Below are 14,045 nucleotides of genomic sequence, written 5' to 3' on the forward strand. Positions count from 1 at the left end.
GCATATGGACGGGTAAACATGAAACAGTAATGGAGTGTGATAAAAGTTAGTTACAGGAAGTCCACGGCATTATCACTGAGGAAGTGCCCCCAACCCATAAATCAGATTTGGCAGGAGTAGTGATGTCATGAAGGACAGAGGTGCTACTATCATCTTTCCATGGGAGTGGGGTTCATCTTAGTGTCTGGATTATACTCCTTTGAGCCTACTATGCATACCACCGTGATCTGTAGATTTCAGATGTTGACAACATTTTTTAAATGAATATTTTACATAAGGAACAAATGCCACCTAGATAGCAATCTAATGCAATGCCAGAAATATAACTACAATGCTAACAAACAAGCATTTACTGTATTTCCAATCTGTGTTCACGACTGTCAGGTGCTGTGGCCAAGTTACGCAGAGCATAAAACATCACCTTTGCTCTTCAAGAACTCAAAGTGCAGACCAGTTACTTCTTAGGAACTAGCTGATAATCAGAAAATTTCTCAAGTTAATAATATAATTACCTTAGGGAGCCTACTTCAGGCATTTTTGGTATAATATATGGAACCAGAGTGGGATGGCCAAATAGCCTTCTTCAAATTGACCATAATAGGGATGGGGACAAGCCAGAGTGAGTTGAAAGTCTATGTGGAAGCATCAGGAACATAGCAGCAATAACACTTGCTCTTTCTGTGAAATTCACTGTATTACTGAGAGATCTAGAAATACTGCTGAATATCGTGATCATATTTGAAAAATAGGACATGGGCTCCCACTGCAGCTTCTCTGGTTTTAATGGAAACAAGCATTAAAACTGAGATTATCAGAGCCCACAGCAAGAAGTGAGCTAAGACTCTGTTGCCCCCGAGCCCAGACTCACCACAATACTGTCACTTACCTGTGTGTTTGTACGTCACAGCCCCTGCGACAACATCTTCCTGAGAGAACTGATGTACCCTAACCCCAGCTCTCCTCACAGTCCCATGCTGAGGTTCTCCAACAATCACGAACATCAGCTTCAGATCATCACTGTCCACATCAGTAGCAAAAATGTATTCAGAAGTGATGACCACCTCTTCACCCTCAGAACAATGCATCATGGGAATGAGGTCCGCCTTTAGCACTGGTGGCTCATCATTTACAGGGAACACCTAAGCAGCGGGGCGTGAAAAATGCATGTTTTTGAGAAAAAGAAAGCAATGACAAATTGTCCAACTGGTAACTCATTGCTCATAATTGGAATAACAGACTTTTTCAGTCTTCCAGACACGCAAAACAATAGCTATGGAATTTGGCCAAGCTGTTTGTATCTTTTAATTTTCCCCGTATGAACCATCTTGGAAGAAATGACCCATATGAGAGACATTTAAGGTAGGAATGGGGGAGTATGGTTATGGTTTGGGACCCAACGCTCTCGTTTGTTTCTAGAGAGACAAAAAATAAATGTAATATAAAGCGTCTGTCACCCCAGCCCCTATCCTCCTTTGTCCAATCCATGCATATTCTGGAGGAAACCTAGTCCTTATGCTCTGAGCACTTACATTTACCACATCCAAGTTATTTATATTTCAAATTACTTGGTGATTACAAAACTCTCCTTTCCTTTCAACTTCCTGCCACCCAGGAAGTTTCTCTGGATATATAATAAGTAGCAGCTGCATTTCAAACATTTTGAGTTAATTCTGAAACTCCATAACTGTTAAATCAGTACCAGTTTCCAACGTGGTAGTACATTTTTCTCTCACTGCCATTAAAATAAACCCCTTAAGTAGAAAGGAAAGAAAAGCAACATGAGAGATTGCAGTGACTGTCCAAAATTCTAAAAGATTTTGTATAAATTTGAAAAAGTATGCTTTCTAAATAGGAATAAAGGACAGTCCTCCTCTGAGTTCACAACTGTATGCTGCACATTTATTTATCAAGTCTGGCCTGTGAATACCCTCAACCCTGTATTTCCCTCCCTCACACTTCAACCAATATGATCTTTTTAAAAAATTATTATTTTTTATTTTGGCTATGCTGGGTCTTTGTTGCCGCACATGGGCTTCAGTAGCTGCAGTGTGTGAGCTTAGTTGCCCCACTGCATGTGGGGTCTTTTCACTCTCCTCTTTCACTTTCATCAAGAGACTCTTTAGTTCTTCTTCACTTTCTGTCATAAGGGTGGAGTCATTTGCATATCTGAGGTTATTGATATTTCTTCCAGCAATCTTCATTCCAGCTTGTGTTTCATCCAGCCCAGCATTTCACATGAAGTACTCTGCATTAAAGTTAAAAAAGCAAGGTGACAATATATAGCCTTGACGTACTCTTTTCCCAGTTTGGAACCAGTCCATTTTTTCCATGTCCGGTTCTAACTATTGCTTCCTGACCTGCATACAGATTTCTCAGGAGGCAGGAAAGGTGGTCTATTATTCCCATCTCTTTAAGCATTTTCCACAGTTGTGATCCACACAAAGACTTTGGCATAGTCAATAAAGCCAAAAGGAACAGACCAAGTAAATGGCTATCCAAAGATGGCATATAGGCATCATGAGAAGCTGGCAGACCATGGAGGACTTCTCTGAGCGCCATTAGGTCCCAACTTTTTTGGAGTAGAGATATTATGTTATTCATCTCTATACTCCTAGGCTGAGCACAGTGCCTACAATATATAGCTTATTCAATGAGTTTCTTCTGCTGACACACAGTAAGGAAGTAAGACAGGAAAAGGAGCATAGTCCAAGTTCAAAGTGAGAAAATCTGAGTTGATGGGTGAATGACAAGACAAAGCTAGAGTGAAAACATGTTTAATTTCAGAGGTATACTGGAACATTTAGAAGCTAAAGACATGATACCTGGGCCTTACATTAAAACAATTCAGCAAAGAGAAAATAAATGAAAGAAATATGGTAAAATGATAACGGTTCTTAAGATGAGGTGATTGATACATGGGACTTTATTATGATATTCTCTCTACTTTGACACTACCCTTATGGCAAAAAGTGAAGAAGAACTAAAGAGCCTCTTGATGAAAGTGAAAGAGGAGAGTGAAAAAGTTGGCTTTAAACTCACATTCAGAAAGAGATCATGGCACCTGGTCCCATCCCTTCATGGGAAATAGATGGGCAAACAATGTAAATAGTGAGAGACTTTATTTTTAGGGGCTCCAAAATCACTGAAGATGGTGACTTGCAACCATGAAAATAAAGACGCTTGCTCCTTGGAAGAAAAGCTATGACCAACCTAGGCAGCATATCAAAAAACAGAGACATTACTTTGCTGACAAAGGTCCATCTAGCCAAAGCTGTGGTTTTTCCAGTAGTTATGTATGGATGTGAGAGTTGCACCATAAAGAAAGCTGAGTGCTGAAGAACAGATGCTTTCGAACTGTGGTGTTGGAGAAGACTCTTGAGAGTCCCTTGGACTGCAAGGAGATCCAACCAGTCGATCCCAAAAGAAATCAGTCCTGAATATTCATTGGAAGAACTGATACTGAAGCGGAAACTCCAAAATACTATGGCCACCTGATGCAAAGAACTGACTAATTTGAAAAGACTCTGATGCTGGGAAAGATTGGAGGCTGGAGGAGAAGGGGACAACAGAGGATGAGATGGTTGGATAGCATCACCAACTCTATGGACGTGAGTTTAAGTAAGCTCTGGGAGTTGGTGATGGACAGGGAAGCCTGGCGTGCTGCAGTCCACGGGGTCACAAAGAGTTGGACAGGACTGAGCAACTGAGCGGAACTGAACTGATGTGGGATCTTAGCTCCCTAACCATGTCCCCTGCATTGCAAGGCAGATTCTTAACCACTGGACTGCCAGGGAAGTCCCCAATGTGACCTTTTTAAAATGTGGCTTTCATCAAGTCACCATTCTGTGCATGGGTGCATGTGCATGGTTAGTCATGTCTGACTCTGTGACCCCGTGGACTGTCGCCCACCAGGCTCCTCTGTCCATGGAATTTTCCAGGCAAAAATACTACAGTGGGTTGACATTTCCTACTCCAGGGTATCTTCCTGATCCAGCGATGGAACCCGAGTCTCCTGCATTGCAGGTAGAGTCTTTCTCTCTTTTTTTAAGTCTTTATTAAATTTGTTACAATATTGCTTATGTTTTATGTTTTGTTTTTTTGGCCAGGAGGCATATGGGATCTTAACACCCTGACCAGGGATTGAACTCATGCCCCCTGCATTGGAAGGCAACAACTTAACCACTGGACCACCAGAGATGTCCCCAGGCAGAATCTTTATCACTGAAACTTCACTGGCTTCCTAGGGACTTTCCTGGGGTATCTGACCTCATCTCTTACAATGGGGTGCCTTTGTCACTCCATTCCACGCCACTGTTATCCCCAAGACACTGTGTTCCACACACATCAGGTCTTTGTTCCATCTTTTCATCCTCACCCTGTCCCTTGCCTGGTATGTTCTCCCCTAACTTTTTACTTGGCTTCCTCTATGTTTAGGTTCCATATGGATTCCTCCAGGAAAACTTCTTGACAACTGAGACTCACTTAGAAACTTTCTTCATTTACCCTCTCTTAGTACCCTGTTTGGAGAAGGCAATGGCACCCCGCTCCAGTACTCTTGCCTGGAAAATTCCATGGACAGAGGAGCCTGAACACGACTGAGTGATTTCAGTTTCACTTTTCACTCTCATGCATTGGAGAAGGAAATGGCAACTCACTCCAGTGTTCTTGCCTGGAGAATCCCAGGGACAGAGGAGCCTGGTGGGCTGCCATCTCTGGGGTCGCACAGAGACAGACACAACTGAAGTGACTTAGCAGTAGCAGCAGTAGCAGTACCCTGTTGACTTGTAGAACATATCCATATTTAAAATAATTATTTCAGTGATAATCGGTTTAAAGCCCGCCTTCCTCCCTTGCCCATAAGCTCCACAGGAAGAGGAAGTATATTTGTCTTGTTCATCATCATAGCCCAAGCATTCAGCATAGGACCTGGCATATAGATGGCACTTATTAGGCATTAATGGGATAAATAAATGTACGAATGTAACTATGTATGTATGCCCTGGTCACTCTGCTATTTAAACAGGCTAATAACTCTACAACAGATATACATGAAATTATGTTGACACTTTCCTTCAACAGGTAGAGAATAGGGTGATAAGCCCAGGCTTATTTATTTAATTAAAGGTAGAAAAAGCATGCAATATTCTATCCCATTTTCTATTGGCTTATTAAGGGACAATCTCTGTTCAAGTCCTCAAAGGAGATTGAGTGAAGACCCTCTTTATTATTGTTCTTGACCCCATCTGATTAATCTCACTAACACATTCATGATAATCACCTCACAGCAGTTCCCAGGATAGCCTCAGCTTTCAAATGCATAAAAGTCCAAAGGTGATAGAATTAAAAACACTTCTCCTGGATGAAAAAAAAAAACCATACATAACTGTCCCCAGATTGCCCAAACTTCTGATTGGCTTTCCAAGCACATGCTCTTTTCTCTAAAAAGTAACACAGATTCTTTTCCTCAAAGGCACAGCTTATTGTCATTGATAAAAAACAGTCACGGACAAAAGACAGAGTTGGGATTATCACCAGAAATTTTCTTTTCAGCAAAGAAATGTAACTCGGAAAAGTTTCTTGATATGTAGAAGTCCACCAGTAAAGAAAACTCACCTTTATTAAGCTGAAATGACACACTTCTTTTCATCTAGGTTTAAGACCATCATGAGAACTAAGTGGGAAAATGAAAGGAAGGGACTATGCATTGAAGCTGGCATGCATACGTGCCCCTGAATTATAGTCACCTGTGAATTGAGCTTGGAGAAGGCAATGGCACCCCACCCCAGTACTTTTGCCTGGAAAATCCCATGGATGGAGGAGCCTGGTAGGCTGCAGTCCATGGGGTCGCGAAAGTCAGACACGACTGAGCGACTTCACTTTCAATTTTCACTTTCATGCATTGGAGAAGGAAATGGCAACCCACTCCAGTGTTCTTGCCTGGAGAATCCCAGGGATGGGCTGCCGTCTGTGGAGTCGCACAGAGTCGGACACGACTGAAGTGACTTCAGTTCAGTTCAGTTCAGTCGCTCAGTCGTGTCTGACTCTTTGCAACCCCATGAATCGCAGCATGCCAGGCCTCCCTGTCCATCACCAACTCCCGGAGTTCACTCAGACTCACGTCCATTGAGTCCGTGATGCTATCCAGCCATCTCATCATCGATCGTCACCTCCTCCTGCCCCCAATCCCTCCCAGCATCAGAGTCTTTTCCAATGAGTCAACCCTTCGCATGAGGTGGCCAAAGTACTGGAGCTTCAGCTTTAGCATCATTCCTTCCAAAGAAATCTCAGGGCTGATCTCCTTCAGAATGGACTGGTTGGATCTCCTTGCAGTCCAAGGGACTCTCAAGAGTCTTCTCCAACACCACAGTTCAAAAGCATCAATTCTTCAGCACTCAGCCTTCTTCACAGTCCAACTCTCACATCCATACATGACCACAGGAAAAAACCATAGCCTTGACTAGACAGACCTTAGTCGGCAAAGTAATGTCTCTGCTTTTGAATATACTATCTAGGTTGGTCATAACTTTTCTTCCAAGGAGTAAGCGTCTTTTAATTTCATGGCTGCAATCACCATTTGCAGTGATTTTGGAGCCCCCCCAAAAAAAGTCTGACACTGTTTCCACATCTATTTCCCATGGAGTGATGGAACCACACGCCATGATCTTCATTTTCTGAATGTTGAGCTTTAAGCCAACTTTTTCACTCTCCTCTTTCACTTTCATCAAGAGGCTTTTTAGCTCCTCTTCACTTTCTGCCATAAGGGTGGTGTCATCTGCATATCTGAGGTTATTGATATTTCTCCCAGCAATCTTGATTCCAGCTTGTGTTTCTTCCAGTCCAGTGTTTCTCATGATGTACTCTGCATAGAAGTTAAATAAGCAGGGTGACAATATACAGCCTTGACGTATTCCTTTTCCTATTTGGAACCAGTCTGTTGTTCCATGTCCAGTTCTAACTATTGCTTCCTGATCTGCATTCAGATTTCTCAAGAGGCAGGTCAGGTGGTCTGGTATTCCCATCTCTTTCAGAATTTTCCACAGTTGATTGTGATCCACACAGTCAAAGGCTTTGGCATAGTCAATAAAGCAGAAATGGATGTTTTTCTGGAACTCTCTTGCTTTTGCCATGATCCAGCAGATGTTGGCAATTTGATCTCTGGTTCCTCTGCCTTTTCTAAAACCAGCTTGAACATCAGGGAGTTCACGGTTCACGTATTGCTGAAGCCTGGCTTGGAGAATTTTGAGCATTATTTTACTATCATGTGAGATGAGTGCAATTGTGCAGTAGTTTGAGCATTCTTTGGCATTGCCTTTCTTTGGAATTGGAATGAAAACTGACCTTTTCCAGTGCTGCGGCCACTGCTGAGTTTTCCAAATTTGCTGGCATATTGAGTGCCGCACTTTCACAGCATCATCTTTCAGGATTTGAAACAGCTCAACTGGAATTCCATCACCTCCATTAGCAGCAGTGAACTGAGCTCTGTGGCAGTCTTGAAGAAGAAAGAATGCTGGCCTGATGACCAGTGCAGAGGTCAGCCCAGGTCTACATGGTCAAGTTAATGGCTTTTGACAAGTCATTGAACTTTTTCAGACCTTTGCTATAAAATAAAGATAATTCCTTTCCTGTGTACTTTTAAAAACACTAGATGGGCGTCATCATTCTAAATTAATTATTAACTGTAACGTATCTTGCAAACACATTATTATGTCCTTTAACAATAATTTCATACCACAAAGATCTGACCAACTATAACAGAAATAGAATTTGGTACAGTAAGAATAATTAGAGAGTCTTTAAGAAGCATGGTAAGTCTTCTGAAGACTTTCCTTTGTCACTAACTATAAATATCTGCATAACCTGTGAGTTATGTTTGTGGACGTGGATAGCCACTCGACAAAGAAACTCACGGGTTCCCATCAGGCCTTTGAGTATGAACTCAACCTTTATGTGCAGATTTTCCTTCATTTGTCAAAAGGGGGAAATTAATCATCTCAAACAGGCCAGGGGAATGTACAGTACAGGAATTCACAAAAACTCACATTGTACATACAGATATGGCTCCTAGCACACAACAGGAAAAACCCCCATGATGCTAGCCTAACCCATCCAACAGCTAAATAAATATTTTTGAATGTTACAGGTCAAAAATATTGGAAATAATTTATATAAGGAACCAATTGCTTCTTCAATTAAGTCTCTGAGTTTGAGGGCAGAGCATTTCTATCTTTAAATGTACTTGAGTGAGAAACCAGTATGCCCATTTCACCAATATATTTTTGCTCTCTATTGCCTGTCCTGACACATTCCAAGACATAAACAGGCACCTTCTTGCTTTGGTGTCCATGTATCTTCATTTCTGTCAGAGACCCTAAGAAGATTCCAAACCCCAAACTTTGTTTCTATATGAACCAAGGAGGAAACTTACTACATACCTCAATGTGTAGAACATACTCAGCTGCATTTGTGCCATCTGTGACCTGCAGTAGTATGTCATCCTGAAATTCCTCAGATCCATCATGCTGATATCTGTGGGGATGATAGTTGTCACTAATCACTCAAGGCCACAGTGTGAGTGCACTGAGATTGTCACAGGAGCTTTTCCATGGTTTGGGCCCTATGTTCAATCAAATGAATATATAACCAAACTCCCAGTATAATCTTGAAGTCACTTACATAAATATTCAAGCATCCTCGATGGTAAAATTGCTCCACCTGAGATGTGTTCTGTGCATTCATAACTTGTCCCCAAAGCAAAAAGCAGCCCTTTAAGTTGTCACTGTAAAAATGGGAAGCAGTGGATACAGCTCTGCCTACATACAGAAAACACTGCCTGGGGCCAAGGGGACCCTGAGGCTGAGCAGTGACAGGCAGAAGTGGGACAATGAGTGGGTTTCGGTGATTCTCCCTCCTCCCCCACTTTTAGGGCTAATCCTTCTGTGCTCTGAATCAGTTTAGCTCTGCTCTGAAACCTCATCTATGGATTACTCACTACCTCTCTCCTGCCATTTCCCTCTGGCCAATGACTAGGTCTTTCCCTCTCAACCTAAGAAGATTCTTGAATCTCTTCAGACTCAAAAATATTTTTTTCTTGATCTGTTCTTGACACTATTTTCTTTTCATTCTCCAGTCAAGTTTCCTAAAGTAATTGTCTACTTCTAGGCTTTCCACTCACTCTCCAGTCTACTGTAGTGACACACTGTAAGTTTTAAATAATTGTTGAACTTAGCCATATGTCTGATACTGACTCATTCATGCACCAGTTAGGGATTCAATTCCAGTGGTGGGGAAAGCCCACCTCCAACCTCCAGTTTCCCTCCCAACACTGCCTCCTATGCTTTATTTTGTCACGCTCCCTGATCAAAAGTAGACTGACATGTGATAATGTGCTAATTCAAAAAAATTTAACCATGCTATTATCCTTAAAGGGCCAAATAGGTCTAGGAGTACACATTCCAAAGTATGGCAATGGAATCAAACAGAACTTCTTTCAAAACCAGACTCCTCCACAAATTTGCTAGGTGACCTTAGTTAACCTCTTTGTGCCTTAGTTAACTCAACTATCATATGAGAACAGAACCATCTACCTTATCAGGTTTTGTTGCTGTGAAGTTTAATGAACAAAGCATAATTTCAAGTCTCTAGAAGAATGCTTGAACTATGTGCTGGCAATATTGGTACCTTTTTTCTATCCATCATTCATTCCCTAGAAAGAATTACCTAAACAGAGCTCTCTTTCTAACGGGTAGGAAAGAGCTGAGATCTTGGAGTGGGAGGGAGAAAAAATTTTAATGAAAATAAGAGTAGTGAAAAGAGCCTAAGATATCAGAAGCTGTAAATAAAACAGTGTAACTAAACTTCTGGATGAAAATGCTCTTCCTGAACACAAATCCCCCTTCTTCATCAATTTCCAAATGCAAAACTAAGCATTTGAGGCCTATACTTTATCAAAAAGACCAAAATTCTAGTTTGCCCAACTTGAATTTGTGCAAGTGAGAGATTAACCAGTATGTCTGTCCACCTGACAACTGCTTTTGAGTATCTTGCATTATTTTACAGAGAAAGAGTTTTACTAGATTTTTTTCTTTTTTAAGTGTCTTACAAAATGACATTAGGCAGAGGAAAGGAACATCCTCAAGGTGAAGGGAACTATTAATACTATAGGCCCACCACAGAACTATGAAGCAGGGATTACTCCGTCCCTGACAATAAGAGGCCCAACCACTAGTCTGTGTCCTGCCTACCTAATCTACCCTGCTTATTTGCCTGCAAATCACCTCCCCAGTAGAATGGATTAAAAAGTCACACTAAAGACATCAATCAACAGAATTCTATCCCAGAATTTCCGGGGTTATGAAGTTGGCTTTTCTGAAAGCCAAACTCAGTTATGTAGATTAGCCTTATAGATTAGCTCAGACTCAATTCATCTAGTATGACTGCTACCCTTTGTGATATATGCTGTTGCAGCAAATTTAATATTCATGGCAATTCAATTGTTGTTCAAATATTCATAATATCATTCCCATCAGTACAGCAAGCCAGAGGGGAAGAAAATGTCTGGAGGGAAAACTAAAGGGTTGTTATTTCTAATGTTCAACTGCCCCTTGAATGTATTAGGTGGCATGTTGCTACTCCTGCAAGAATTGAATAAACTTCTTACACTGCCTCACAATTGATTCAAATGGGAGCCAAAGCATGTAAAACAAAGAATCCAGGTAATGTTCTAACCTAAGTTTTAAGGCCTGGAGGTCTCCCCAAGAAAACGTGGCCCCTGTGTTTAGAGGGATTCCATCTAGCTCCACCGTTCCATGCTGAGGCGGACTCCACAAGGAGAGGTGGATGTTGTCCGGTTCGGTGTCCTCGTCAGAAACCAGGACATGCTCTGTGCTGATGACACACTGACCTCCCTCAACCACTCTCAGAGGTTTGATAAACACCTAGAAAGAAGGAAGAAACATTTAAAGCCTTGTTCATGAGGTGTACCTGAAAACAGAACTCATGAAAGCAATAGAAAACTTCCAGCATCATCTTTACATGTCAATCCAACTTTCAAGAATGTTCTAAAGGGAACAAATTCATAGTTGAACATCTTGGCTAAATGCTTTCAGTTCTAAACACTGATGGACACAAAGAAACAAGGCAGATCTAGAAACCTGAAAGCATCTACATTTCATTGATCTCAGATCCTGAATAGATCTGAGCAATCAGATCTATCAGCAGCAATCAGACTTATCATCAGTATATGATATTTAAACTATGTATCTAAAGTAAGAAAATAACATTCCTTATCATGTCTGTATCTATCATTGCTTGGCACATATGTACCTTAATTTACAAAATGAACAAAACCTATATTAAATTTCCTGAAGGAGAGAATCCATATTTTCTTATACCCTAAAAATTCTTAAAGACTTGAGTAACTGATTGGAGCATTTAAGCATTAGGGTAGTGAGCATTTTAGAGATGGAAGTAGAACAGGGAAACTGAAGACTGGAAACGGAAGAATTCACAGGAAATAGATTCATTCAAACATTAGCCTTAAATATTAAAGCCATAAAGATAATTTTCTATAATAGAAAAAACCCACCACTCAATAAAAATTCGCTTGAAAGTAAAAAGCAAGTTTGAACAACTGGGGATATTTATCATTACTTTGGCAGTTGGCAAGAAGTGTTCCATGGTCAAACACAACCTGGAAAGAGTCACATATTAATATAATATCTTCACCTTGGAGGTTTATGAGACCCATAATCATATTCATGCTCTGAGATCCTAGAGTAGGAAAATCTGTTAACTTTATTTAACCTGCTATTTTCTCAAATTTGTATTACCACACAGAATCAAAAACAAGTTGATACAGCTGGGCTACAAGTCATGGGCTTTGAAGGCTCCTCACGAACAGTCTGGGATGACTGCTCTGCTAATGTGAGGACACAATGTTCTCCAAGGAAGCAGCAGTCTCTTCAGAGCAGATGCCACTCCTAGAAAGGAGAGGTTTCCCCAAGGAGAGATCTTGAAAAGGGGGTTGGGAGTGAGGGGGCAAGAAATGGGCAGAGGAAAGGGAAGTGAGCAAGAAATCACAGCGTCCATGTGCAACCCTGTTCCGTCCTCCCAGCCACCCACAGCTGCCCCCAAGGACAGCCCTGGGGTCATAGAAACGATGACACCAAGCTCCCTGGGACGGCTGCCTTGTATCCTTTAATAGACGACTTCTTTCAGCAAAGCAGAACATAAAGTAAGAGCCTTTTCTCCCTACAACCACTCACTCCTACCTTTCCCAAGAGCCTTACTCTCATTTGCCACACCTACATTTTCACTGATTGCAGGAGAAGGAAATACAGGGAGCTCACATTTAAAGAAGGTTATTATCACTGAAACATGGTCCACGTATGCCAGCCTCATTTTGTCCTGAGTTACATCAATTAAGATCCCAAGATGCTAAGTTTCAAGGAGCATACTTTGCCTCATTCGATGATTTTTAAATATATATAGGTTTAGAACAACTTTCAAAGACTAAAAGCATAAAGGGAACTTACTCCCACTTTTTCATCATTCACCTTCCAGTGCCTCCCTTAACCCAGTGTTTAGGTTTCTGGAACTTCAGGTCAGTATGGCATCAAGAGTCTCTCACGGTTTCACTCAACCTAGCGGTCTATGGATTTTTAACATCAGGGAACAGCTCCCACGACCATTTTCATGGAGGAGACTCATTTAATTGACTTCTATTGTCTAATTCTCAGTTCTCTATGGTACTATTTCATTTGTCTCATACACTGTAGAAAAACTACAGAAGGCCCTATGCCTCTTGAGCCCCAAGTCCTCGTAACAATTCCATTTACCTTCAGATGACAGAGGTAACTATTCACTTCACTCTTTCTGTTGGTTTCCCTCCTCCTCCCAACAGATCATTTTTCTCTAGCAAGAGGTTTGGATATTTTGCATAAAAAAAACGACTTCTCTGTGACTGTTCTGGAAAACACGGTAGCTTCTTTGGATGCTGTGCTATGTCGGTGCATGTATCTCATACACAGAAAAGGATGATCTGAATAATATCTAATCAAATTCACAGACATTCACAACTGCATTTTCAACATGGAGTATGATCTGGTCCCCAGCAGGGAAGGAGACAAAGAATCCAGCTTAGATTATTTTGTGTGACCTCTTGGGGGTGCCTATCTTCTACCAAAACTTGCAAGCTCAGAGGCCTGAGGGGTCAGGCCAGCAAGGTAGCTGAGTATCCTGAGCTGTACGGGTACTTTGGTGACCGGGGAACACGCCCTGTCCTGCTGCTGCAGAGTAGGGGATGGGGTAAGCTGCAGAAGCCGGAAATCCAGAAACAAACACAGAACGGTTTCATGGAGATAATTCACACACTACGCAATTTACCCCTGGAAGGTGTAAAAGACAATGTCTTTTAGTATTTTCACATATTCAAAGTTATGTAACCATTATCATCAAGTTTAGAACATTTTCACACACACACAAAATAACCCTGTCTTTATTAGCAATTACTCCCTGTTTCCCCACAATCCTTCCCTCTCCCACCCTCCCATTTCCCCCCTTGCAGTCCTATGCTGCGGCGTGTCTCTGCCCATGGGATTCTCCAGGCAAGAATGGTAGAGTGGGTTGCCATGCCCTCCTCCAGGGAATCTTCCCAACCCAGGGATCAAACCCAGGTCTCCCAAATTATAGGCAGATTTTTCACTGTCTGAGCCACCAGGGAAAACCAAGGGTTAGGGTTAGGGTTAGGGTAGCTGGAGTGGGTAGCCTATTCCTTCTCCAAGGGTCTTACCAACCCAGGAGTTAAACCAGGGTCTCCTGCATAACAGGCGGATTCTTTACCAGATGAGCTACCCTGAAAGCCCCCTGGCAGTCCTAAGCAACCACTAATCTACTTTCTTTTCCTATAGACTTGCCTATCCTGGATCTTTCATATAAATGGATTTGTACAACATGTGGTCTTCTGTGACTGGGTACTTGTCTTTGAAATAATGTTTTCCAAGTTCAACCAATTGGTAGCACATATTAGTACTTTATTCCTTTACGTT

At 41.6% G+C, this 14,045-nt stretch overlaps 1 protein-coding gene across 8 annotated transcripts in view; it reads right to left on the minus strand.

Annotated features, from left to right (window-relative positions):
- The window catches only part of FREM1 (FRAS1 related extracellular matrix 1), a 179,727-nt gene that overhangs the window by 85,248 nt on the left and 80,434 nt on the right, over window positions 1-14,045 (minus strand). For 6 of the 8 annotated variants that reach the window (XR_011254372.1, XR_011254374.1, XR_011254373.1 and 3 more), the window contains exons 14-16: window positions 10,726-10,934; window positions 8,433-8,526; window positions 887-1,139 (exon numbers count right to left, since the gene is read on the minus strand). Coding sequence is in view for 2 of the 8 variants with exons in the window: in XM_069576602.1 (XP_069432703.1) it covers window positions 887-1,139; window positions 8,433-8,526; window positions 10,726-10,934 (556 nt within the window). In the remaining 6 variants the exon portion in view is untranslated. Of the gene's footprint in view, window positions 1-886; window positions 1,140-1,873; window positions 2,246-8,432; window positions 8,527-10,725; window positions 10,935-14,045 lie in introns of those variants that run through there. The other 2 variants (XM_069576604.1, XM_069576605.1) reach the window with 2 other exon arrangements.

This window comes from Ovis canadensis, chromosome 2 (assembly GCF_042477335.2).
Source record: "Ovis canadensis isolate MfBH-ARS-UI-01 breed Bighorn chromosome 2, ARS-UI_OviCan_v2, whole genome shotgun sequence".
NCBI lineage: Eukaryota > Metazoa > Chordata > Mammalia > Artiodactyla > Bovidae > Ovis > Ovis canadensis.